Source organism: Meles meles, chromosome 5 (assembly GCF_922984935.1).
Source record: "Meles meles chromosome 5, mMelMel3.1 paternal haplotype, whole genome shotgun sequence".
NCBI lineage: Eukaryota > Metazoa > Chordata > Mammalia > Carnivora > Mustelidae > Meles > Meles meles.
The window spans coordinates 95072369-95097141 of record NC_060070.1 but is presented as its reverse complement, the minus strand read 5'-3'; the positions used below and the strand labels follow the sequence as shown (position 1 = coordinate 95097141).

At 42.3% G+C, this 24773-nt stretch overlaps 1 protein-coding gene across 1 annotated transcript in view; it reads right to left on the bottom strand.

Moving 5' to 3' along the window:
• Positions 1-404: 404 nt before the first annotated feature.
• MEP1A (meprin A subunit alpha) overlaps positions 405-24773 on the bottom strand; it is a 36978-nt gene continuing 12609 nt past the window's right edge. Inside the window, exons 6-14 of the mRNA XM_046005523.1 lie at positions 23863-23980; positions 20008-20183; positions 15266-15487; positions 14153-14302; positions 11158-11373; positions 6343-6816; positions 5357-5530; positions 4537-4837; positions 405-1039 (exon numbers count right to left, since the gene is read on the bottom strand). Of these exons, the coding sequence (XP_045861479.1) occupies positions 883-1039; positions 4537-4837; positions 5357-5530; positions 6343-6816; positions 11158-11373; positions 14153-14302; positions 15266-15487; positions 20008-20183; positions 23863-23980 (1988 nt within the window). The 3' untranslated portion in view covers positions 405-882. The remainder of the gene's footprint in view (positions 1040-4536; positions 4838-5356; positions 5531-6342; positions 6817-11157; positions 11374-14152; positions 14303-15265; positions 15488-20007; positions 20184-23862; positions 23981-24773) is intronic.

Below are 24773 nucleotides of genomic sequence, written 5' to 3'. Positions count from 1 at the left end.
TCTGCTGGACACACAGAAGGTACCGACTAAATATTTATTGAATTTATAAATATTTGAAGACCTATTTTTAGAATCAGAGGAGAAGGAGATCAAATGTCTGAAAGTGCTGCTGTAAGAAGGAATCTTTCCTCTAATAAGCCCTTCAAGAATACTATTGTGGGGGCGCCTGGGTGGCTCAGTGGGTTAAAGCCTCTGCCTTTGGCTCTGGTCATGATCCCAGGGTCCTGGGATCAAGCCCCACATCGGGCTCTCTGCTCAGCAGGGAGCTTGCTTCCTCCTTTCTCTCTGCCTGCCTCTCTGCCTACTTGTGATCTCTGTCAAATGAATAAATAAAATCTTAAAAAAAAAACAATACTATCATGTCTGACGCAAAAGAAGTATTCCATTTTAATAGAAACAGCATGCAGTTTTCATCACATATATTTTATTTGCAGGGGAAATGAGAGTTTCTATAACTTAGTTCTTCATTTGTTATCAGTTCATTCATTCACATTTTTTGAGTTTTCACGATGGGCCAGCCAGGCACACATCGGGGCCTTAGAGCAAACATGGTTAATTCAGCCCCCCCCCCCCCCGCATGTGGAAGGAGGGAAAGACAGTCAATTAAACAAGGGATTGACAATGAAGTGTAATGAGGACTGTTCCAGGCCGCATGAGCTACATTCGGAGCACAGAGCAGGGTAACAGAGCCATGTGAGGATGGGCGGGCGGTGGGGTGGGCAGAATAACCAGAATGATCACACAGGAAGCTGGAGGCCACGGTCCTTGGAGGCCTGTTCAGAGCAGAGCTGACGAAAACCGCCCCAGTCTGCACTGAGGCCCAGAAAGGAAGGTCTGAGTAGAGAAGGTGCTTCTGTGATCTGGCCGAGGTCAGCAGGCAGGTCACTGCCTTGTCCTTTGGGAAAGCATGGAGATGATGGTGAAGGTCAGGAAGATCACACCGGCCATGCCCCCAATCAGCAGGCCCAGGATGCTGCCATGCACTTGCATGGCCTGGCAACGCTCCCCCGTGTAGAAGAAGGCATGACTGGAGACACACCTAGGGGGACAGGACACAAGAGGAGTGTGGGATGCACCCGAGCCTCAAGCGCTCTGTAGCAGCCAGCACTGACTGCCACAGTGGCAAGGGACACGGAGTCAGTGGCCCCATATGCCTGGCCCCATTCCAAAGGCTTTGTATGAATCAATTCAGTCTTGCAACAGCCCAAGGAGGGGGTGCTTATTACCCTTCTCATATCTTCATTTTGCAGAGAGGTTAAATCACGTGCTCAAGGTCACAGGGTTACTCAGTGTTTCACACTTCATGTCTAATCCCTGAAGGCCTGTCTCTGGACCAGGTGCCCTGATCATCACCTGCGAGGCTCAAGAGGAAGGTTTGGGGCATTTAAAGAACATGTGGCCCCCACCGCTTGGGACTGTAAGTTACCAGGGAAATTCTCCAGATAGAGTCTGACCCCGAGTATCAGTTAGAGCTTGAGAACTTCCAGACGGTATCAATCAAAATGTTGCTGTAAGGTGAGGATCCTGCCATGTATCTCCCAGGACACCCCAAAATCTGTGAGATCCTGAGCACACTGTCTCCTGCCCTGTTTGGTAGACAGACCCACAGAGTCCACATCTTGGGTTTGCTTGTTAGTGTTTTAATGTCATGTGGTGGAGAGATCAACTAATGTCAGACGCAAGGCATGGAGGGTGATGTTTCCTCGCTTCTGGGGCAGTCACAGCCTTTGCTTCAAACAACATTCTCATCACAAAGTCTAACCACGGAAGCAAATGTGACAGAAGTAAAAAGTTACTCCTTTTACTCATTCTGGCACTATTTTGCCTCCCTCATCACAAGCCTAGACATCAGCTTCTTAAAAGTCAGTGTGTAATAGGGGCTTCTGAGTGGCTTGGTCAGTTAAACGTCTGTGTTCGGCTCAGGTCATGATCCCAGGGTCCTGGGATCAATTCCTGCATTGGGGACCCTGCACAGTGGGGGGTCTGCTTCTCCCTCTCCCTCTGCTGCCCCCACCCCAGCTTGTGCATGTGCTCTTTCTTTTCTCTCTCTCTTTTTCTGTCAAATGAATCAATGAAATCTTTTTTTTAAAAATCAGTGCATAATAACAAGTTTGTTCAATTTTTCTCTGGCCTAGTCCCCTCCACAACACAGTTTAATGATATTCTCGAGGATTCCCTTGGAGGAGCTTATCCCACAAGCTGCAGGTTTGTGGAAAAGGGATTATTTGGCTGAGTAGAGGATGACACACAAGCGGGAACCGCGGCCTTCCTTACTCTGAGGGTAAAGCCAGCTGGGACACAGATGGAAGTCTGGTGTCCAAGGCCCCTTCAGCGGAGAGGCAGACCCACGGCTGTGGACCCCTCAAGAAACGACGAGAGCATTCTCTGATAAAAGAAACTAGAACTGTTTGGAGAAGTGGCTTATTCCTGGGACATGGAAAATAAAAGATAAGCCTAGAGTGCCCTGTGGTGCCAGAAAGTAAGACTGTTCACAAAGCAGGGAGCCGGTGCCGAGACGGTACAGGAGCCAGTCTGGAAGAGCCCCCCAAAGTCAAGGCCGGGACGCCGTGAGCAGCAAAGGCAAGACTGGTGTTATGGAACTATGGCCCAGGGAAGAAAGGAAATGTTTTTGTGCCCTTCGTGATATAAATAACGAGTTGCGTGAATCAATGAATCGGGAGGAGTGGACCTTTATTCTTTCCAGCAGAACTTCACTTACTGAACGCGGAGGGAGTGGGGGAGATGGGAAATCGCCACTGGACTATTTCAGGGCGATTGTGGCAACAGGTCCACCAATGGACGATGACATTAGCAGGCGAGGATTCTAGAAAAAGCAGGATGCCCGCATGGTCTCTGAATGTCTCTCCCAAGACATGTCTTAACAGCAGAGTGAGGAATGGACACCCCGTGGCCTGGGAATCAAGGTCACAATCACCAGTTGTAATTCCTTGGACATCACGTGCCCCTCATATGGCCCACCGAGAAAGGGCATACCTTATCTTTGCTCTTCTTGCCAAAAATGTACAATCTCACTATAATCATGAGAAAACATTAGACACACCCAAATGGAGGAGCAATTTATAAAATAACTGGGTAGGACTCCTCAAAAGTGTCAAGGTAGGGGGCGCCTGGGTGGCTCAGTGGGTTAAGCCTCTGCCTTCGGCTCAGGTCATGATCTCAGGGTCCTAGGATCGAGCCCCGCATCGGGCTCTATGCTCGGCAGGGAGCCTGCTTCCCCCTCTTTCTCTGCCTGCCTCTGCCTCTCTGCCTACTTGTAATCTCTGTCAAATAAATAAATAAAATCTTTAAAAAAAAAAGTGTCAAGGTAGTAAAAGAGAGGGGAAGACTGAGGGGTTGTCCCAATGTGAAGGAGGTTAAGGAGTCATGAAACCGAATATAACGAGGGGCCCTGATTTAGATCCCAGAACAAAAAAAGGACATTGGCGAAAAGAGTGGAGAGATCTGAATGAAGTCTGTGGTTTAGCAAATGCTATTGTCAATTGTATTTAGTTGCATTAATGCTCATTTCTCGGCTTTGCTAATTTTGCTATGGTTGTGGAAGATGTGAACATTTGTGAATGGGAAGGTCCGTAGTATTTTAGCAAATGTACCTGTAAATCTAAAACCATTTCAACATAAAGCTTAAAAAAGGAGTAAAAAAGTGGAGATCGAAAAGGACTCTGAAGAAACCTAGGTCTTTTGAGCCAAGAAGGCCATTCGCGTCCTCTGACATTATTTTGCCACATGAAACTGATGTTTTCATCATGTATATCCTTTTATGAAATATTTTATGCAAACGACAAAGATTATATAAAGAAATATTAAATCTAGCAAACTGTGCAGACAGACAGACATGGATGCAAGTCTCAGCTCTGGTATTTGCCATCTGGGAAATGTTAGTCTTATTATTTAGCCTCCTAAGCTTCAACTTCTTTACGGGCCAAATGGGGAGAACAAGGGTCCTTATGTCACAGGGTGGTCGTGAGGAATATCTTGGATCATGCACAGGAAAGCACATGCCTATATAGCAAGCTGTCAAAACTATCAGATATTCGTATGACTATTATTGAAAACATAACTATAATCATAGTACAACAGAACAAATAGATGATAGAAATAATACTTAATCATAAATAACAATAACACTGGCAGTCAGTAAAGATTTAAGCTTGGTCTTCATTTTCACTGAGGCAGGTCATGCCGTTCCTCGGCTAAAAGCTCTGGAACATTTGTGACCGCTGCAGGGGAGTTCAAAATCCCAACAACATTCAAGATGTTGTTGACCACGTCCTAGAGGTGGACAAGGGATGAAAGCCAAGAGTTGGGAGATCTAGGACCCCTCTGCCCTGGCAGGACCCTGGCTATGCCCTGACAGCACAAGCCCGCTGATTCAGAGCACAGCTCTGTGGGGTCGAAGTGACCCTCTGATGTGGTCATCGCCCTAACCTGAGAACAGTGTCTTTTCCCAGGTGAGGCAAATGTTTGGCTCACCTCTGCTGACCCATTCCCTACCTCCCCACCGGCCACAGAGCCTACCTGCAGCTCGCCATCCCCTTCACGTTCACACAGATGCCTTCATTTTGGCAAGGGTTCGGGTCACACGGATCTCTGAAGTACTGTGGCCAGTTGTGGTCTTCCAGAGGGCCTGTGTTCTCCACTGATCGCTTCTGTCGGCCAGGCTGCCTCTGGTCCAGGCTGCCGGGGAGCACATTCTCTAACAACACCTTTCCTGAATTTTGTTCTGAGGACTCCTGCTCCTGGTCCTGGAGAACAAGGCCTTGAGGAGTCAGCCTTGTGTCTGGAGTTGGAACTTCAGTCTGGTTAAGGTAGGTGATATCTTGAGGAAATAGACAAAGGCCAGTGAGGAAGAGAAGCAATTAACATCTGATTAGATTAACTTTCACTTCTGGAGAACGTTCCCTGGGCCACCCCCATCCCTCACAGACGTCACCTTCAGTGACATGGAAAGGTGGTTGGAATCCAGCTGATTCTCATGCTAGCTATTTTTATTTTCAAAGTAATCCATTCACATTTTTATTTATTATATCTTGAAAAAGGAAGCACAAAGCTAGCACAGCCAGAGTGATCAAAACTAAATTGAAGTCAGCAAACTATCATATTTGATAAATTATCAAAAGGATGACACCAAAGTTTTAGTTTCTCCCAAGGACAGTTAAAGATGGAGTCCTTGAGCAATAGCTCTCCTAGAGGTCATCTTTTTTTTTTTTTTAAACCTGGGCCTCAAAAAAAAAAAAAAAAAATTCCCCACCCTCCATGAGATGCTCAAAAATTGGTACGAAATCAGTAGAAGTCCCAGAATATAGGATTAGTTATTCAGGAAGATCTGCAAAAGTACCTTCAAAGTCCACAAAAAGTATAAGGTCATCATTTTTAAGGAAACTCTTTCTTTTTAGCATTTGGTGGGAGATGACATTACTCCAGCCCCAGTCGATGCTTCTAAAACAATCACAGTCCTTATCATAGGTTCCCACAATGGATGGCCTGTCCCAGATGATGGAGCCATTTATCGCTGCAAAGTTATAAGTAACATAACATCACATTATCTCTTTATATTTCATTCTCCAACTGCCCTTTAATAAGTAGATAAAGCTTTGTTAGAAAAAATTATATATGTTGTAAAAATATCAGATTACTTATATTTTCCAGGAGAATTAAAACTCAGAATTGGTAAGGGGGAAGGGCAGAGAACCAGAATTCTGAAGGGTTGAATTTTCCATTATCAAGTCACTTTCTCAGTGAAGACAAAGGGACAATGAGAGCCTCTTCCTTTTAAGGCTTAAGACTTTCCATGTGAAAAATTTAAAAATCTGCCCATTTCTTGTATTCTTTGCCCCAGGAGTATGGGTCTGTGAATCATCAGGCTTACACATTTCACAGCACTCACCATAGCACATACCCTCCTGCCCATTTCTTTTTGATGTGAGTTTATTCCATTAACATACTGATGATCGCTGGTATTTTAGGAATCAGTGCATTAGTTCTGCATGGAGGCTAGCAAATTCTGAGCAATTGCTAAGACAAGCAGTATCTGTCTTCTCATGTAGACTGCGTTCAAGGAAGCAGGAACTGCCTGGTTGGCTTATATTCTAGGTACTGGCTGAGTTTGGCAGAGTGAAAGCCCTTAACAAATGCTTGATAAGTGAATTTGGAAAAGAGAAGGGAGATAAGCTAACGTTGAAAATGTGACTTAATATTCCAACATGACTATGTTGCTGATGTACCCAAGGAGGAAATGCAAGAGGAATGTTCATCTCTTGTATCCGCATGGGAATCACATCCACTGGCCCTTTCAGGTTGAGCAGCAGATTTTAGAGTACTTGCCTGAAGATGTATGGGACTTGGAGGTAGTGAACACCATGCTCGAGGACATTCTATTTCTAGCATCAGGTTCCTGGTCAAGGATGGTCATTATCGCCTGTCTGTTTTCCACTGGCCACTCCAGGACAGCATCATTCTCCCCACTGTACAGATGAAAAGTAAGTCCTAAGTAGCCAGGGCTACTCGAGTTGAGTCTGCCATTAGGGTATAAGGTCAACCCAAAAGCATATCCCTCTGAGTTGTAGAATCGAGGGCTCTGGAGCCTCTGCCCTGGAACCGTGTTCTGAAGGACCTGGGAGATATTCCGTATGGTCCAAACACCTGCAGGGCATGGGGTTTCTGTCAGAGTGACATCATCCAGGTAAATTCCCCCATTCGAGTTCTGGGGGTCGCCTTTTGTGCCCTGGAATAGGTAGCGAAACTTCTTTTCTTCTCTGAGCGTCACATGGGCAATTTTCCAATTTTGGTCCAAATCTCCTGAAGACAGAGGAGAAGGTTGGTGACAACTGTGGTCAACATTTAAGTGTGGCCTATAAGCCTGATAGCACGCCAAGTGCTTTAAAGATTTTATTTATTTATTTGTGTGAGAGAGAAAGAGAGTGAGAGTGAGAGCTGGGGCGGGGGCAGCAGAGGGAGAGGGATAAGCACACTCTGCGCTGAGTAAGACCATGAGATCATAACCTGAGCTGAAATCAAGAGTCGGACACCTGACTGACTGAGTCACCCAGACACCCTGCATGCCAACTGCTTTATATGAATTATCTAATTTAATCCTCACAATATCCCTATGAGACAGGTACTGTTATAAACTGGTTGAGGAACCTTTCCAAATTCACATATCTACTAAGGGAAAATAACTGTAAAAAGATACCCTATGGTTTATTTTAATATTCATATTTAAATATTTTTTAAAGATTTTATTTATTTATTTGACAGAGAGACAGCGAGAGCAGGAACACAAGCAGGGGAAGTGGGAGAGGGAAAGCAGGCTTCCCATTGAGCAGGGAGCCCAATGTGGGACTCGATCTTGGGACCCTGGGATCATGAATTGAGCCAAAGGCAAATGCCCAAGGACTGAGCCACCCAGGTGCCCCTCATATTCAAATCTTAATCAGAATTTGTTTTCCCTTATCATTCAATTCCATAGGTTCAGTGTTTCTCCCTGGGCTTCATGGTATAAATGCACCCGATCCCCTAATGTTTGCACTGAATACCCAAGAAATAGGCTGAACCATAAAAATAGCCATTTTGTAAGCTCAAAGTCAAATAATGGTGATTTCATATGGTCCAACCCATGACTTGATGCCAGAGAAATATACGGTATGTTCTGGAGTGAATATTCACATACAGGACAAGTTGGATCTCCCCTACGCAAGACCAATTCACCCACTAACATCCAAATTTTTCTCTTTGTATTATCTGAAATCCCACCAAATAGGGGATCCATACTTTTAAAAAATAATAATAATACCAAAAAAGTTGCCACTATCCAGATAGTCACATTCTTTTTTTTTTAAGATTTTATTTATTTATTTGACAGATAGAGATCACAAGTAGGGAGAGAGGCAGGCAGAGAGAGAGAGAGGAGGAAGCAGGCTCCCTGCCAAGCAGAGAGCCACATGTGGGGCTCGATCCCAGGACCCTGGGATCATGACCTGAGCGAAAGGCAGAGGCTTTAACCCACTGAGCCACCCGGGCGCCCCCAGATAGTCACATTCTAGTGAAAATTAGGTCTACTGGGGTTTTTTTTGTTTTTTCCTGAGACTGAGCTGGAAGTGAAAATTTTGAATAAAGACCCAAGGTAAGAAGTTGAGAAGGCTGTTCTCGAACATGGGTTCCTGTTGCTCAGCATAAGAAACCAGAAAGGAGCTTGAAGGTCTAGGCAAAGGAAACCTCCAGGCCACAGCAACTCAGAACTGGTTAAAGATTTGCCCCTACTTTGGCAGTCAGACAGAGTGTACCTTAGCCCTGGGTCTGAAAGGAAAAGAAAAATGCTAGATCCCAAGTGGGGATCCAGTTGGCTAAAATGAATTTCAACAGACGAATTTCAACAGATGAGTGTTACAGAAGTTTAGTCTGAAATGCAATTGGCCAGAGGGCTTCGGAAGTATTTTTCCTCCTTCTGTATGTTATAACCAGAAATCTACGTACAGAGCTCTGTTCTCACCAGACAAGAATGCCTTTATCTCCCTTTGTTGTCAGTCACTCTCTCTAAGGATAACTTCAAGGAACAGGTCTATGTTCTGTTTTCTGGAGTGGAGCTGGTTATCGCCTGTGTGATTAGGTTACCTTCATACAGAGGAGAGGCCTTGGGAGGGCACATTGGCCACATCTATAACCTATAAACAGATGTAAGTACCATCTCCTGGGGACAGGATTGCAGTCACATGGTGGACGCATGGATCTAGATGTAATGGGTGGAGGATGTCTGGAATAGGGATAGACATACAAGATTTTTACTATTTACTCACCCCAGTTAAACCATCTTCATAGGGACTGTCACCTTGAGATTGAAATGTGGGAACATGGTACTAGAAGGAAGACCCGAGGGCCCATTACCATGTAGGCAGAGACTCAACTGTAAAGTCTTTAAGAACGCTTCCTTTCCATGCTTCCACAGAGCTGCTGAATCAGGCAGATGATAAATAGTACTAAGATTGTTTGGGACACAAATCTCATCCTTGTTTGTTCCAATTTGTCACCTATAAGGGGATCCTAGCTTCAGTAAAAGCAGAAATGTGTGCGTACATACACATATTTGTATGCAAGCAGTTTGCACCTAAGATCGCACATAAACATCGATATGTATACATACGTGGAGAGAGGTAGACATATTTTTATGTAAGTACTTCAGTGAAAAAATACAATTTGCTAAAGTGAAGAGCTATTCAAAACCAGCCATAAATGACTCTTAACGATAGAGAGCGAACTGAGGGTTGATAGAGGCAGGCGGGCGGGGGAGGGGCTAGAAGGGTGATGAACGTTAAGGACAGCACTTGTGATGAGCACTGGGTGTTTGTATGTGAGTGATGAATCCCTGAATTCTACTCCAGAAACCAACATTGCACTGCATGGTAACTAACAAAATTTACATTTAAAGAAATAAAATAAAAACCTGGGAAAAGTATAAATAAAGAAATAAAGTTTCCATATATTTAAAATTTTAAAAAGTTGTAACTATCTTAAGTTGAATACCACACAAACATTAAATGATATTCAACTAATATTTTAGAAAAGCTTCATTTACAAGTCAGGGTCAGAATGAGCTACTTTAGAAATCCACTCCTGTGGTGCTCCTAGGAAACTCTGAACAGAGACACACTTTAAAGTCAATGGAACTCAAAGCAGAGCAGTGTCAGGAAATAAGTGAAGCATGAGAGGGTTGTTTGGTTGATTCTGTGCTTACGAGGCTGACATTGTCAGCTTTATATAGAAGTGAGCCATAACAGACCCCATCAGGGTTACTAAGAGTCGAATTCATTGTCTCATTAAAAAAGTACAATCCTTGGTAACATAGAAAATTCCCAACTCTTGAAGAGCACCTAGCTGTCATCCCTCCATTTGGTAGAGATGCTCTGTACATTTCAGCCAGAAAAGTGAACCCTCCAAACCATTATCTGTTGCACTCCCAGGTAACCTACGGAGGGCCTGGGTAGAGGTGATTCAGACACCTGTTCTCAGAAGTGACCTCTAAAGAAGCTTCCATGCTTCAAGAACAGCAGCTTCTTCTGGAAGTACTCAAATGATGCTTTGTCTGTCGGGACTCGTTTTAACGGAGAACTTCTTCATCGAATGAAAAAGATAAGTGTGGGGGGCGCCTGGGTGGCTCAGTGGGTTAAGCCGCTGCCTTCGGCTCAGGTCATGATCTCGGGGTCCTGGGATCGAGTCCCGCATCGGGCTCTCTGCTCGGCAGGGAGCCTGCTTCCCTCTCTCTCTCTCTGCCTGCCTCTCTATCTACTTGTGATCTCTCTCTATCAAATAAATAAATAAATAATCTTTAAAAAAAAAAAAAAGAAAAAGAAAAAGATAAGTGTGTGTCTCTTCTGGTTGCGAATGAACCACCACCACCACAAAAGAATATAAAAATGAATCTTTATAACTCTGGATCTTGATTTACACTCAGATTAACCTCAAATCCAACTATCTCCCTTAGTATTTTAAGATTTTCATGCTGACCCTCTTGTAGAGATACATAAAATTATCCTTAGGAATATAGAAACGATATAATTAAGTTAATATTTACACACATCCTGTTTCCCTCCAACTTCACAAGTAGGTTTTATGTTAGTCCAGTGTATTAAATAATGGTACTAGACGTTGGCTAATTGAACGTAATAAAAAATAATAAATAAATAAATAAATGAAACAGATGCAGAAACACTTGTCACCTACCGAACCACTCTCTCTAGGAGCACCATCTCCCACTTCCCTTTTATTTCCAGCTCTACCCCCAAATCACCCATTTTCTCTGCCCTGGCTGTCTCCAGAGCTGTAGTGAAAATCAGATTTCTACATTCTGATTGGCCTCTTCCAAAAGTATATTTCAGCCTCACCTAAATTTTCAATGTGGTTTCTGATTTCTGAGGGCTTAAAATATTCATGGAGGGCTTAAAACATACCAGATATTATAGTGGGCCCTCAGATCAGGAAGAGGGGGCTGGAAGAAAAGGGAGGAAAATCGGGAGAGGAGGAGGAAGAGGAGAAGAAGGCACAAAGAGAGGGGAGGAAGGGAGCAAAGGAAGGGGAAAGGGAAGGAGAAGACAGAGCAGGATTCCAGACTTAAGCCAAACTAGCCCCGGCACGAGCGTCTCCAGGTACCTTGGAGGGTCTGCAACTTCACCAGCTTGCGAACATTGCCTGTGCTGTCATCCCTCTTGACCCAGATGACGAGTCGATCTGAAGGGCTTCCCGTCATTTTATAGAAAAACTGCAGGCACTGCTGCTTCCTCTTTGGGTAGAGAATCCGGGACTCGAGGAGGGCTGCCTCTTCTGCCATCCCCGAGCTGGTGCTGAAGTGCATGAAGTAGCCGGCACCTGTTGGGAGGAGCAGCCCAGTGAGCCATCTCCAGCGGCCCCCACCCCGGGGCACCCTGGGCTCCCGTAAAGTGAATCAGTGAGCAGCAGACATTACCCAGGCAACAAAGCCAGAACCCTTCTGGGGAAAACTAAAAGAAATGAAAAGAAAGCGGTGTGTCTTCTTTCTGCCTCCATGGACAGACTCCCTGCTGAAAGCCCCAGCTCCCCATTGCCTTTGTCCCCAAGCTCATGAAATGTACTCCCACTGACTTAATGAGATATGGACTTCAAGCAAAGCTTGATGGAATTTAGTGTCTTTGAGCTGAATACTATTTTCCTTATCTGTTTTCTTGTTTAGAGATCCATTCCAAGGAAAAAAGCCGATTTTCTAGCTGTAGAAAGACAATGGGATTCCAATATTTAGGGAATGGAGTTGAAATATTCGCAGTGATAAGGGTTCTGTCTCTCCTGTTTCTAGCCTTAATTGGATGCATTATCAGTGGCAAAGTCATCTTTACCGTGAGGTAAGAAGGGGCATTCAAGGCTTATTACGGGACTAGTTGAGGATTTGTCCTGAACATAAATAAAGCGTTGAAAGAACACTGAAAAGGAGGGTGAGAAGTGTCTGGGTTTATAACCAACCTGAGGTCTGCTCAACTCCTATATCTTAGAGCTCTCTTCCCATAAAGTGGCAGGCAGCTAAAGGAATACGTCATTGGGAAAATCGGCACATCGCAGGGAAGCACAAAGAATGATTCTTGCGTATAAAGAAGTCCTTTAAATTGTACTCCAGAATTCAGCTTCTTACCAAAGTATCCACTCAACATATCTCATAAAGTAAAAACAAAGTGAGCACCTAGGACAGTTTTAAGTACTTTGGCCCTATGGCTCTCCACTTCGTCCTGCCTCATATGTGGGGCATTGTACCTTCCACGATGGCAACAAGCATCACTGTTTGAATGGGCTCTCTATAAAGCTTTAAAAATATCTAATGGCTTTAATATTATATTAGGAAAAATTATACTTTCTTGCATGTTATTCTTGGTACTTGAGCTTACTAGCCTGAGCTCTCAGCATTGTGAATTACTGAGTGCTTCGGTTAAATAAAACCAGTGCTTGGGTTAGCTCACATGGCTAAGAAGGTCTCCAGATGGTCTTTTCTGAGGAATTGCACCCCGGTGTACTCAGAGATAGGAAATGAGAGTCTAATAACCCAGGTTTGTGTGCTGGGAGACCTGTATTCTTGCCTACCCGGGGCCGCTAATTCGAAGGTGTCCATTCCTCTCTCCTGGTTTCAAATGGGAGGTGGCTTCTATCCCAAGGATCCTCATGCTCTTTGAGTCTCTACATCTACCACAACACCACCAGTGGTCTCTAGCAGAGGGAGCACACCACCATTAAATGTTTCCAGTGGAAGAAGCATAATGGCTGTCCAAGTTTACCTGGTAAAACTTTTCTAGTTATTTCTCCTGGGCTGTGGTCCTTTCCTTTCCTATTAAGGTGCTGGGACAGTGTTCTAACACGTTTCCCTCATAGGACAGCCACTCTTCTGTTCAGTTGGAAATTGTATAGTAGCCTAGCAAAAGTCCGCAGGAGAGATTGGATGAGATACTATGATGGAAATTTAGAAGGAACTTGAGACTGAGATCACCCTTTGAACACTGAAGATTATGTGTTTGATAATATGACGGGTGGCATAGACTTTCACCCATTGCCATGACAGGAGGAAGAGCAGCCATTGTTTGTGACCTCTGACCCCAGTGGCCTGGCCTCTGGGTGACCAGCTGGGTCCCTTCTGTGAAGGAAAGCCAATTAACTCACTTGGACAGAGACTGAGGGATTTTGTAACAGCCTAATCTTTAAAAAATGATAACGATCTACAGGGTCAAGATTATTTCTGAGACAGGCACAACATAAAAGGATGTTAAAATAGAAATAAAAAAAATAATAAATGGAACCTCTAGACAGAAAGGGAAGATGGGAAAAAATGGAGAGGGAAGCTGCTGGTCTGCAGCTGGAGGTTTTCTATGTGTTAGTTCCGTCTATCTTTGCTGGTAAGTATCAATATCCTGGACCAGTTAGAGAGATTTACAAAAGCAAAGACTTAAAAAAGGACACCGACAAAAACAACTACCTATGGTTAGAATTAGCAAGGGATGGAGCCAGGTTTCAAATCCGGGTCCATCTGATTTTGTGGTCTTTTCACTACACAAACCACTCATAAGAACTATCCGAAGCCATGCCATCCAATATGGGGCAACCCAACATAGGTGGCCACTGAGCCCTTGAATCACTGGTGGCCAGGCCAAACTGACACGTCCTATAATACTGAGTATAAAAAATGTGGAGTAGCTCATTAATAACTTTACTATTAATTACATGTCAAAATGCTAATATTTTGAATATATTGGGTTAAATAAAATATATGGTTAAAAAGAATTTCTCGTGTTTCTTTTTTATGTGGCTCCTAGAAATTTCGCATTGCGTATGTGGCTTGCCTTACAGTTGTATTGTAGGGTATTGCTCTAGAGACATTACCTTTATTTACAAAACCATGTCTTACCAACCATATGTCTATATTAGTTTTATCATCACTTAAAGGCATCTTTCTTTTGCATGCCCAGAAACTACATACTTTTTACTGAGTTGATAATTAAAATATGAGAAATGTTCCTTGTGCTTGTGTGGATTTCCAAGTTTGATAACTAACATTGCATTCGAGGCAAAACCTGCCTGTTGTCATTCCCTAATGGAACCTGGTGAACACTCAGTGTGCTTACTTTCTGCCTTCACTCACCTCTGCATCGTCCCACCAAGGTATGATCCACTTGTCCAGACTGAGTGCCGTCCTCATGGACCCAGTCAGCATCATCTCTGGTACCCTGAATCATTCCACAGATGTTTGCCTTCTCAAAAGCACAGTGGTCCAAAAGTGTGTGAGTTGTGGCTGCAAATGATATTTTTGTCCCCTGGTTAAAAATTTAAGTCATCTTATTTCACAGACCTAATGTCTTAAGCTAAAAAGACCTCATTGTTTAGACACAGCACATTTTCTTGACTTTTCCTTAATGCAAATCCCGCTGTCATCCATTACATCTTAGAACATCCAACATAGCAGCTGCCCTCCCCACTTCCCAGAGTCAAAGGATGAAAAGGTCTGTCGTTGTGCTTTGCTGTAAATGTCAACCAAGAACTCCTTTAGGTCAAGAAGGAGGTACCTGGTAGATCTTTGTATTTAGTACGTCTTCTGTCCATGCATATTGAACAGAATTTAAAAATGCATCCCTGGGGGCGCCTGGGTGGCTCAGTGGATTAAGCCGCTGCCTTCGGCTCAGGTCATGATCTCAGGGTCCTGGGATCGAGCCCCGCATCGGGCTCTCAGCTCCGTGAGGAGCCTGCTTCCTCCTCTCTCTCTGCCTACCTGTGATCTCTCTCTGTCAAATAAATGAATAAAATCTTAAAAAAAAAAAATGCGTCCCTGAAGACTAAAGGGTCAATTTAGAAAACAACCCATCTCTGAGCACTAGATGACTCTAGAACAACTAACTTGTGTAAAGAACTTTTCAGGATAAAAGATACTTTCAAGACCATCCCCTATCCTGAGCTTTACACAAGGATACACCCTTCAAAAGGAAGCTGAAGAAGCTGAACAATTACAGCCTCTTACATCATTGATCCAATACTTTACTTTGTAAAATACAACCACATAATTGATTTTCATAACCCTCCTGTAACAAGGAAGGTGTTACAATTTTTTCTACTCCAGAGATAAACTAAGGTTATGTGGTTTGTCCATTTTCCTTAACTAGAACAGAAAGGAACAGTGAAGGGAAATGTAGGGGAAACTGAAGGGCTGGGGGAAACTCTGTTGAGGTTTGTTTACCTACTTCTCAGACCCAGCGGTACTCACTGCAATTGTACATTCGGTTCAGCCTCTCTAAATCAGTGGCACTGAAATCCAGACGCTGCCCAATGATGGTGTTGAATTCAGGGATCTTGGCCGTGATGGTAGGAGCACTGTCGTTCTTGTTAAATGAGAAAGGCTCATAGTGCATCAAAGACTCATAGTCATAGGGCGTGTTGAGGTCTGTGATGAAGGTGTCATCATAGGTGTTAAAGTTGTGCTCGTAACCTAACAGAGAAAGAAACCACAGGTCCCATTCAGTTACGTTGTTTCTTCTGTCCTGACCTCTTTAGATTTTAAGCAGAGACCCAGTGACCCAAAAAAAGAAAGAAGAGAAAAGAATGAATAGTTGATTTAAAAATATATACATATTTAACATGTTTTAAAATTAGCATGATGTACATGAAATTAACATACATTATTAATTAATAGTAACAAATAATATGATGATACTAAATTCTATAATAGTATATACACATAAAAATCAAAAATACATTAAGAAATAAATACATGTTAAAATTAATAGATAAATTTTACATACAAATTATTAAATATATGTATATGTATTTTTTTAATTTTTATTTATTTTTTAAATTTCTTTTCAGTGTTCCAGAATTCATTGTTTATGCACCACACCCAGTGCTCCATGCAATACATGCCCTCCATAATACCCACCACCAGATTCACCCAACCTCCCACCCTGCAAATATATGTATATATTTAAATCAAAGATTCATTTTACAAATAAACAAATAAATGAATAAATGTGTGTGTGTGTGTGTGTGTGTGTGTGTGTGTGTGTATGTATAAGATTTTAAGGAAGAGAAGATAAAATGTCAAAGTGGAGATATATATTCCCAACAGGAGGAAAAGGAATTTCTGGATTCAGGAAAATACTCAGGATTGATACATCTTGCTAACAGGCAAGTACCTTATCCACCAAGAGCTGTGCCTGGCCAGCTCTTCCATGGGTTAGAAAAAGGAAATCCAAGGGGGCAATGGGAAAGGGAAACATCTACCAAGAAAGGGGTATCTTGTCAATCAAGGCTCACACACTTTTTCAGAAATAGCCTCATGGAGAGAAAAATAAAATAAGAAGAATAAAACCAACTTTCCTTTCAAAATAGAAAAGGAAAATACTTTTAGGGGATCAGCCCAGGATAATATATGCTGCCGTGTGGAACGCTGAAATGAGAAACCAAAATTGTTCTTTTGATCCATGAGCCATCAAGACTTTACTGTTTCAGTTGCAATAATGGGAAGTTCACAGATTTTTTAATTTCCTTCTTAGGGAGTGACAGGAAAACTGAGTGAGAATGCTTTTGACTCTCCCATCATGACTTCCCATCTTCATGGTCTTCTCCTTTTCTAGCTTCCCATCCAGCTGTTTGTAACAATTAAAGGGAAGAACATGTACCCACCATGGAAAGACATCAACACAGGTGCATTTAGGACTGACGATGAGCCACACAATGTGGGCCAGCAGGTGCTAGAGAGGGAGTCTCTAAATGCTTTTGGGAAAACCAAAGAACCCCGTTGATCAACACTTTAGCTGTAAAATGAGAATACCAGTGCTTCATCCTCCTAAATCATGGGATTTCATGGAGACCGCACTTGGAAGGGATCAAAGCATGTTCAAAGGTGGCACAGGACTGTAATAAATAAATGACCCAAATAGGGAAGGGAGGAGCATCTGGTCCTAGGTTGTCCTACCCTAAGGGATAGAACCATAAAGAACATCCGACCAGTGTGAGGACTGGGGCTTGGTCTGGGCTCTCCTTGTGACTCCTGGTGCGATCTTAAAAACAGCACATTCAAATTCACTGGATAGTTTTTCCTTAACTTTCACTAAAATCATCAGGTTAGAATAGATCCTTTTATTCTTTATTATTCAAGGATTCTTATCCGAAAGCTTTACCAAATACATGTTTTGAATAATTTTTTAAGATGTTATACAACACCTTTTTGCTGTGCCTACTGTCTATGTACTGGGAGCTGGGCTCAGTGGTGGCCCCTGGCAGCAACAGGACAGGCGAGGTCCTGTTTTCAGGGAACTTGAAGCTGAGAGCCTTGAAGAGGAAGTGACATTATAAACCGGAAGCCAGTTGGCAAATCCTTTGTATAAAGGGTCAGATAGAAAATATTTTTGACTTTGCAGGTCATGTGGTCTCTGCCACGCTACTCAACTCTGTCACTGTAACACAAAAGGAGCCATGGAAATATGTAAATAAATGGGCATGGCTGTGTTCCCATGAAGCTTTATTTACAAAAAGCAAGCGAACATGGACCATGGGCTGTAGTTTGTGTACTCCTGCTGGACCCTAGAAATTGAAGCCTTTCCTTGGTCAAAGAGAACAGATCCAAAAAACACAATTCTGGCTTAAGAGATGGAGATATATTTGGGGAGAGAACTATGTTGCCAGCTCTGTATCATGTTCACCCTTCGGTTGAAGGGTAAGATTGTCGTCAACAGAAGATAAGATGCAGTAAATGTTTTAAGTTACCCTGAGCAATAATACTGCCCTTGTTTACCATCTTAATGATTTGACATCTCATTGGAGAACAGTTCTCCACTGATCGCAGGCAATTTAGATATATGGAATTATACCTGATGAAAATATAGGTAAGAGATAAGCAATATATGTTGAGTAGCTCAACCAAGAACTGAGCAAGTCTGAAAATTACCTGGGCAAATGTGCTGGTTCCCTCTGAGAAAGAGAATCTCATTTGGCTGAAATTCATTCTAAAGGCACTAATCATTGTGTTCTTCAAAGCTTAAAAGTGTGAATATTCTCTACATCATTATTTAATGCTCAGCAGAACCAAGTTTATGTACAGAAAGGTAAGAAATCCAAGTCTCTAGGCAAATAGAGACAAAATCTAATAGTGCCCTGAGTCTTGCAAGGGGATATTAGGTCCTTTGACCAATGACCCCACTCTCCTTCTCTACATGCACAGACCCAGTTATAAGACAATTACACCCAGGAGACAACTATATTATATTTGATATATTATTTCAAGGAAGAAGGATATTACTTGACCTCTAGCTCAGTGGTTGGGTGGTAGGATGGGTGAAAGTGTGTGCGGGGGTGGAGGTTCAATCCTGGTTGTATTAGGGTTTTTTTTTCTTTTTTTTTCTTTTTAAAGATTTTATTTATTTATTTGAAAGAGAGCGAAAGTGAGAGAGATTATGGAGGGAGAGGGAGAAGCAGACTCACTGCTGTGCAGAGAGTCCGATGTGGGGCTTGATCCCAGGACCCCGGGATCATGACCTGAGCCGAAGGCAGCTGCCTAACCATCTGAGCCACTCAGGTGCCCCCTGGTTGTATTAGGTTTTTACAAATGATACAGCTTTCCTCCTTTCCCCACCACTTCACATTCGTAGACATATCAGAATATGAGGGACCCAGATCAAGAAACCCCTGAGGTGATTTTGATCCACCATACTTCAAAATGAGCTAGTTCTGGCAGAAGTCCTTTGGGGATTTGTATTTAATTTTAATGTATGACAAGATCTTACGAGTCCCTAAAAGTAAAATTATTATAGACACATTGTTATATATGAACCCATATATGAAATTGGAATCTTAATAAAACAGATAATCACTTGCCTCATGAAAGTCACATATGGTAATAGTTAAGGCATTTTAATACATCGTTTTATTAATCTATTGTTACCAAAAAGAACGTTTTTCCACTTTCTCAACACATTTCTAATTAAAATCTAGGTGTTTTCAGAAATAGAGTATTGATTTTTTTTCTAGCACATTGGGAAACTGTTCAACAAAATTGTTCTACTCTCCCCTCCCATGAAAATATTAAATAAAATCTTTTTTAAAAGGGGGTGGTGGGGGTACCTGGGTGTCTTAGTTGGTTTATTGTCTACCTTGGGATCAGGTCATGATCTCAGGGCCCTGGAATCAGCCCCAAGGCGTTGGGCTCCCTGCATAGCCAAGAGTTTGCTTCTCCTCTCTGCACCTCCCCCTGCCCATGCGCTCGCTCTCGCTCTCTCCCTCTCTCTCTCAAATACATAAGTAAAATCTTTCAAAAAGAAATGTTTTAGTATACTCAAAAACGATCTCCTTAGTTGTCCCAACAACTAGGAAAGGTGGTGTCCAAGGAAGTCTAAAGAAACTAAAGAACATAGAAATTGTTAGAATAACACTCCTGCATAACAATAAGTAAAACCAGACGGTGCTATCCTATGCATAATATGGCTGGAGGCAGAAGGATAGAGGTACTTACAAAGGAGGAAGGAAGAAGACAGGCCAGCAAATTTTGATTAACTAGAACTCAGACTATCAGTCAGAATGAACACAATAGGGGTGACAATTTCAGATGAAAGAATTCATTTTTGTTGTCATTTTATTTTGTTTTTAAACACCTGTTATTGATTTGGCAAAGCATAGAAAATGTTCTTGAGTATATATTAGGGTCATCATATGTTCAACTAAACTCTATGAAGACTCCTACGCCTACATGTGATCTCACAACCAGAAAAATGACTATGACATCCCCAGGGGATGTCAGGTGACCACGACAGGAAAATAGCATTTTAGGTAGATTTTCAACAAAAACACTGAAACAAAGCAAAAGCTTGGCCAACAAATCATACCCTTTTCTTATTCTGTGTTCCCAGCTGAGGCTTCTCTCCACACATAGATGCTGCCCAGACATCCCAGGGTAGGTCCCAGCAAGTGATAAATATAACAGCAAATCCAATCCAAGTTCCTTGGGTTTCTACCCACCTGGAAGAATTTCATCCCACCAGATGTTCACATAGTCATCTCGGTCAGTCCTTGACTGTTCATGGTAAAATCCCAAAGCATGGAGTATCTCATGCTCGATGATGGCCTTATAGTCACATCCCTGGCCAATGGAAAGGTTCTGTCCCACGTGATGATCGCCAACCTCAGACCAGCACCTTTAAAAAAGAGAAGAGGGAAATTTTCTCCTCATGAACTTTCAAGTGGCTGTAATTCACAGGGTTCCAGAACACAAATTTGAAGGAAGTTAGGTTTGATTAGAAAAAGAAATTATCAATAGCATTCTCATAAGCTAACAGTTCAAAATAAGGAACTGGTTAAGTGAACAACATTTCCTGAAGGGAATAATAAGTAGGCTTTTAAAGTGGTGGTCCATGGGTCCATGGGTGGCTCAGTGGGTTAAAGCCTCTGCCTTCGAGTCAGGGTTCTGGGATCGAGCCCCCCATCGGGCTCTCTACTCAGCATGGACCCTGCTTCCTCCCTCCTCTCTCTCTGCCTGCCTCTCTGCCTACTTGTGATCTCTCTGTCAAATAAATAAATAAAATCTTTTTTTAAAAAAAAGTGGTGGTCCATTATAGAAGTAATAATATACTCAGAGGCAAATCAATCCTAATAATGCACCAAGTAGAAAGATGTAAAAATTGGCATTCCTTCTCACCTTCACAAAGCCCAAAGGGCATTCTACAGAATAACATGTTGTTTTGTATCACAATATTAAGTTGTCTCTGGGTGGTGGCTATGGTTGATTTAAATTTTCTCCTTTATACTAAAATGAATTTCCAAATTGCCTACAGTGAGCTGGTATAAGATTTATGATCATGAAAAAGAACCTCATTAAAGAAGCAAGTCCATTTCTTTGGCTATTAGCCAATGCACAGCATTCTGAAAGCACAGAGCTGGCCACCTATCATTTCTGAAAGGCTCCAGGGCCAGAAGGACCCATCACTTCCCACAGAAGACAATAAACTCAGGAACTCCTGGCAGATTCTCCAAAGTCCTCATAGTACAGCCTCTTGCCCCCTTTATTTCCCAACTATTTTTTGTCTTTTTTCATAAATCCAACTTTCCTCCTCCATTAAGCAAAACTGTAGCTTCCCATGAATTGTTCCCTCATCTGCTTTAAGTTGTGGAAGGGGATCCGTTCTCCAACCAGTGCTCAACAGAATCAGAGCCCATACTTTTAAATGTGACCAATGGATTCCCAGCTCTTTGGTGACAATCACATTGTCTTACCTGTGTTTTCCCGGAGATTACTAATATCATATGCCTTCAAATGCTAATGGATCTGACTTCTACTCAAAGGCAGATCTTAATTATCTTCTAACAACATGTTGAGGGGTAATTTACATACCATGAAATTCAGCAATTTTAAGAATACAATCAATGATCTTTTGTAACTTCACTGAGCGAAGCAAACATCACAGCCATCAATTTGCCTCTCTAACAGCGGCATTTCATTACCAAATTGGTTGACCCTGAGATAGCCAAAGTCCAGAGGAAGCACTTATTATTTATCTTTTTTTAAAAAGCATCCCTCCACCAAAGGAAAGGCGTAAGTTGCAAAATTGCCACAACTCTGCAGCTCTCAGTCTTCTCTCTTGTCTTTCTAAAAGAGCCCCATTAACTTACCACTTCAGGCGCCCTTGGCCCTGAAGAGTTTGGGTCCAGTTTAGCGCAGTTTATTGCCCCAGACCATCTTCCATCCCTTTCCCTTCTCCTAACTTACATGTAACAGAGACACCTGCTGGCCATGAGCAGTCAGAATCTCCCAGACTCAGGGTTTCTAGCCAATGTCCCTCAAAGCTGACCTACCCCTTCATTAAGTACTTGGGGATTGAGTTACAAACTGAAAAGAAGCCCTGAGAATTTTACTAGGAAAAAGAGAACTTTTAGAGAGTGATCTCGTTAGCTTCGTTTTATTTTTAAGAGAAAAAGAAAAGAAAAAGTGGTAGCTAAAAACAGAAATAAAAATGTTAAGAAAATGAAGGGGTTTTTTTCCTGAAATCTTAAATAAATAATTAAAGGCTTTGGTACTTTCTAGAAGCACAAAGGTTGCCAAGGAACAAGATGAAAAGGTCAAAAACAGAGAACCTCTAATATCTGTGCACTTGGCAAGGTCCAAAGTATACTTTACACGTTTTTTCCTTCACATAAAAAGAAACTGTGCAAATACTATTGGTTATCTTCACTTACGTAACCCATAAGAACCTCAGCACACGTCCAGACACACATTCACTATCTTACTCCTAAAGTGGTTCTCCTGGCAACATTCCTAAGCTCGGTGAATAAAGTTACCACTCGCCCATCACTGAATCAAAAATCAAGAGACTTCTTTGATTCCTCTTTCTTCTTAACCCCTCACGTAGACAGACAACCACCTTTTGAGACGTCTCCCTGCTTTCATAGTTCTGAAATCCATTTACTCCTCTTCATTTCAACTGCCTCTTCATTCGTGTGAGTCCCCTTTTCTTTCTGTCCTGGACAACTGGGACATACTTTCATTGGTCTCCTGCCACCACTCGTGCCCATACATCAATTCTTTTCCCACTGTTGCTAGAGTAATCTTTCTAAAATGGAAAACTGAACATATAATGAGTCATGCCCTAAACGGTGGATTCCCTCACACGTGGTTTGTCTTTTACCAGACTCCTGTTTATCATCCTGGTTCCGTGGCTCACCCCTCTGCCCCTTACACACTCAGAACTGAATGAGTTCTCCAAATAAGCCAGATTCATGTTTAGGTTTGTTTTTCCCTTCTGTCTCTCTCTTCTTCTTTTTCTTCCTTCTTCTTCCTTCCCCTTTCTCTCTTCTCTCCCTCTCTTCCTGTTCCCCATTCTGTCCTCCCCTTTCCTCTGCCTCCCTGTCCTCTTACAGCCCGTGCACTCCCTTCAGTGCATATAACTATTTACTCCTTGTTTCTCCACCACTCCCAAGTGCTTACTCTAAACCTTGTGAGGTGTAAGACCATCTCTTGCTTCTTTGTATCCAGAGATGGGCACACTTCCTGCCACTTAGTAGCTGTACAAAAATTTCATTTGTAATAGAGTCTGAGCCAAGAAAGCAATTACTGAAGTAAGTAAAGGTTCTTGAGTTTTATCTAAGTGATCATCACAACTTAACTTTTGTTACTACTATTTTTGGCATTTTTTTTCTTAAGAGCCTAAATCATGCACTAAGTTCCTTCCTCCTCTGTGTTATCCATCCATGATGAACAAAAATGCTGACAGAACTAGACAACCAAATCCAGGCAACTTCTAGAGGCAGTGTGGGGAACTGCAGCAGGAGGAAATGTCTCCAGGTGGGCCTTAAAGACACACACATTTGTGGTCACAGCTGGTGGTCACTTGGCTTCCCAACCTCATCTAGCCCAGGTTTGTTGACATAAATATCACTGAAAAAAAAAAAAAAAAAAAAAAAAAAAGCTTCTTTCTTGATATACCCTTTATTTCCCTTGGGAAATAAATAACTACACACTACATCTAGAGCTTTTCAAAGAGGTCCAGTCAACAAAGCACCATAATTTAAACGAGTACCATAAAAAAGGCTGTATAATTTATACTTTAATACACCTGACTTAGAAGAAAAAGTACTATAATTTAAAACATGACCTAAACCCAGGAAAAAAATTGAAATGAATCTTCCTAGGGCCCAGAGGTATCCAAAAAAACACCTCATTCTCCATCTAGATCATTAAAAATATTACAGACTTTAAAAACTCACAGAGAAAGATTTGATTTTGCTTTTAGTTTCTTTCCAGTTTCTTCTTTTGAAAGACATGTATCACTTTTGTAAACAAAAAGAGGTATGACTACACACTTTGTAAAATTTCATTCTTACCCTTCAAACTTCTGAAATATGATATATGAGCTTTCTCCTTCATAGGGCTTGAAATCCACACAGGACTTGAGGCGGAACATTTCAAAGGCATAAAGAATGGCTCCTTTGGCATTCAGCCCTGCAGAAATCAGTAAAAATATCAACGTGTATTACTTAGATCTTAGATAATATACATAACATAGTTGGAGAAAATCTTGCTGGCACATGAAATCCACAGAGGTCCATGATATATTTTTTGGTAGTAAGCAGATTCCTTGGAAACTAAAACTATAAACCTAGTCACATATATAAACATTATTTATGAACTTTAAATACACAATGTTAATATACCTACAAAATAAGAATATACTCGTGTGTGTAGCTGAACAAAATTATGAACTCACTTCCTCATTTCCTCTCTTCCCCTTCCCAACTCAAGGGGAGATCCTGAGGGCACTGCCCCAGCAGAGTTAAGCCACAGAGCAGAAGACAGAAGGGACTGCAAGCCATTTCTGTCTTCTGAGTGAATAAAGCACCTGGAGAGAAGCAGTGAGGATGGTGTGTACACCAGTCTAAAAAGATACACCCTCTTGCTGGCGGAAGAGAGCAGAGATTAGAGAGGTATATGGGGTCTGAAGGCACATGGAGCACAGATGGTATGTCACCCTGTTTCCCTGCGAGACCCTTGGGGAGATGGCAAGACTACACAGGTAGCCCTGGAAACAACCTTGGAAAAGATTTTTATGACTCAGTCTTGGATCCAAAGCAGCAGAAGCCTAGTGGATCTGAAGTGGCTGGAACGGTAGATGCTTAGCAGTAACCTGTAGGTTAGGACCAATGACCAAAGATCAAATGTCTTTTCTTTTCCCTAACATGCACGTGCCATAGCATTGCACAAGACAAGCATGGGGTGGGGAGGAAAGGTACTCCAG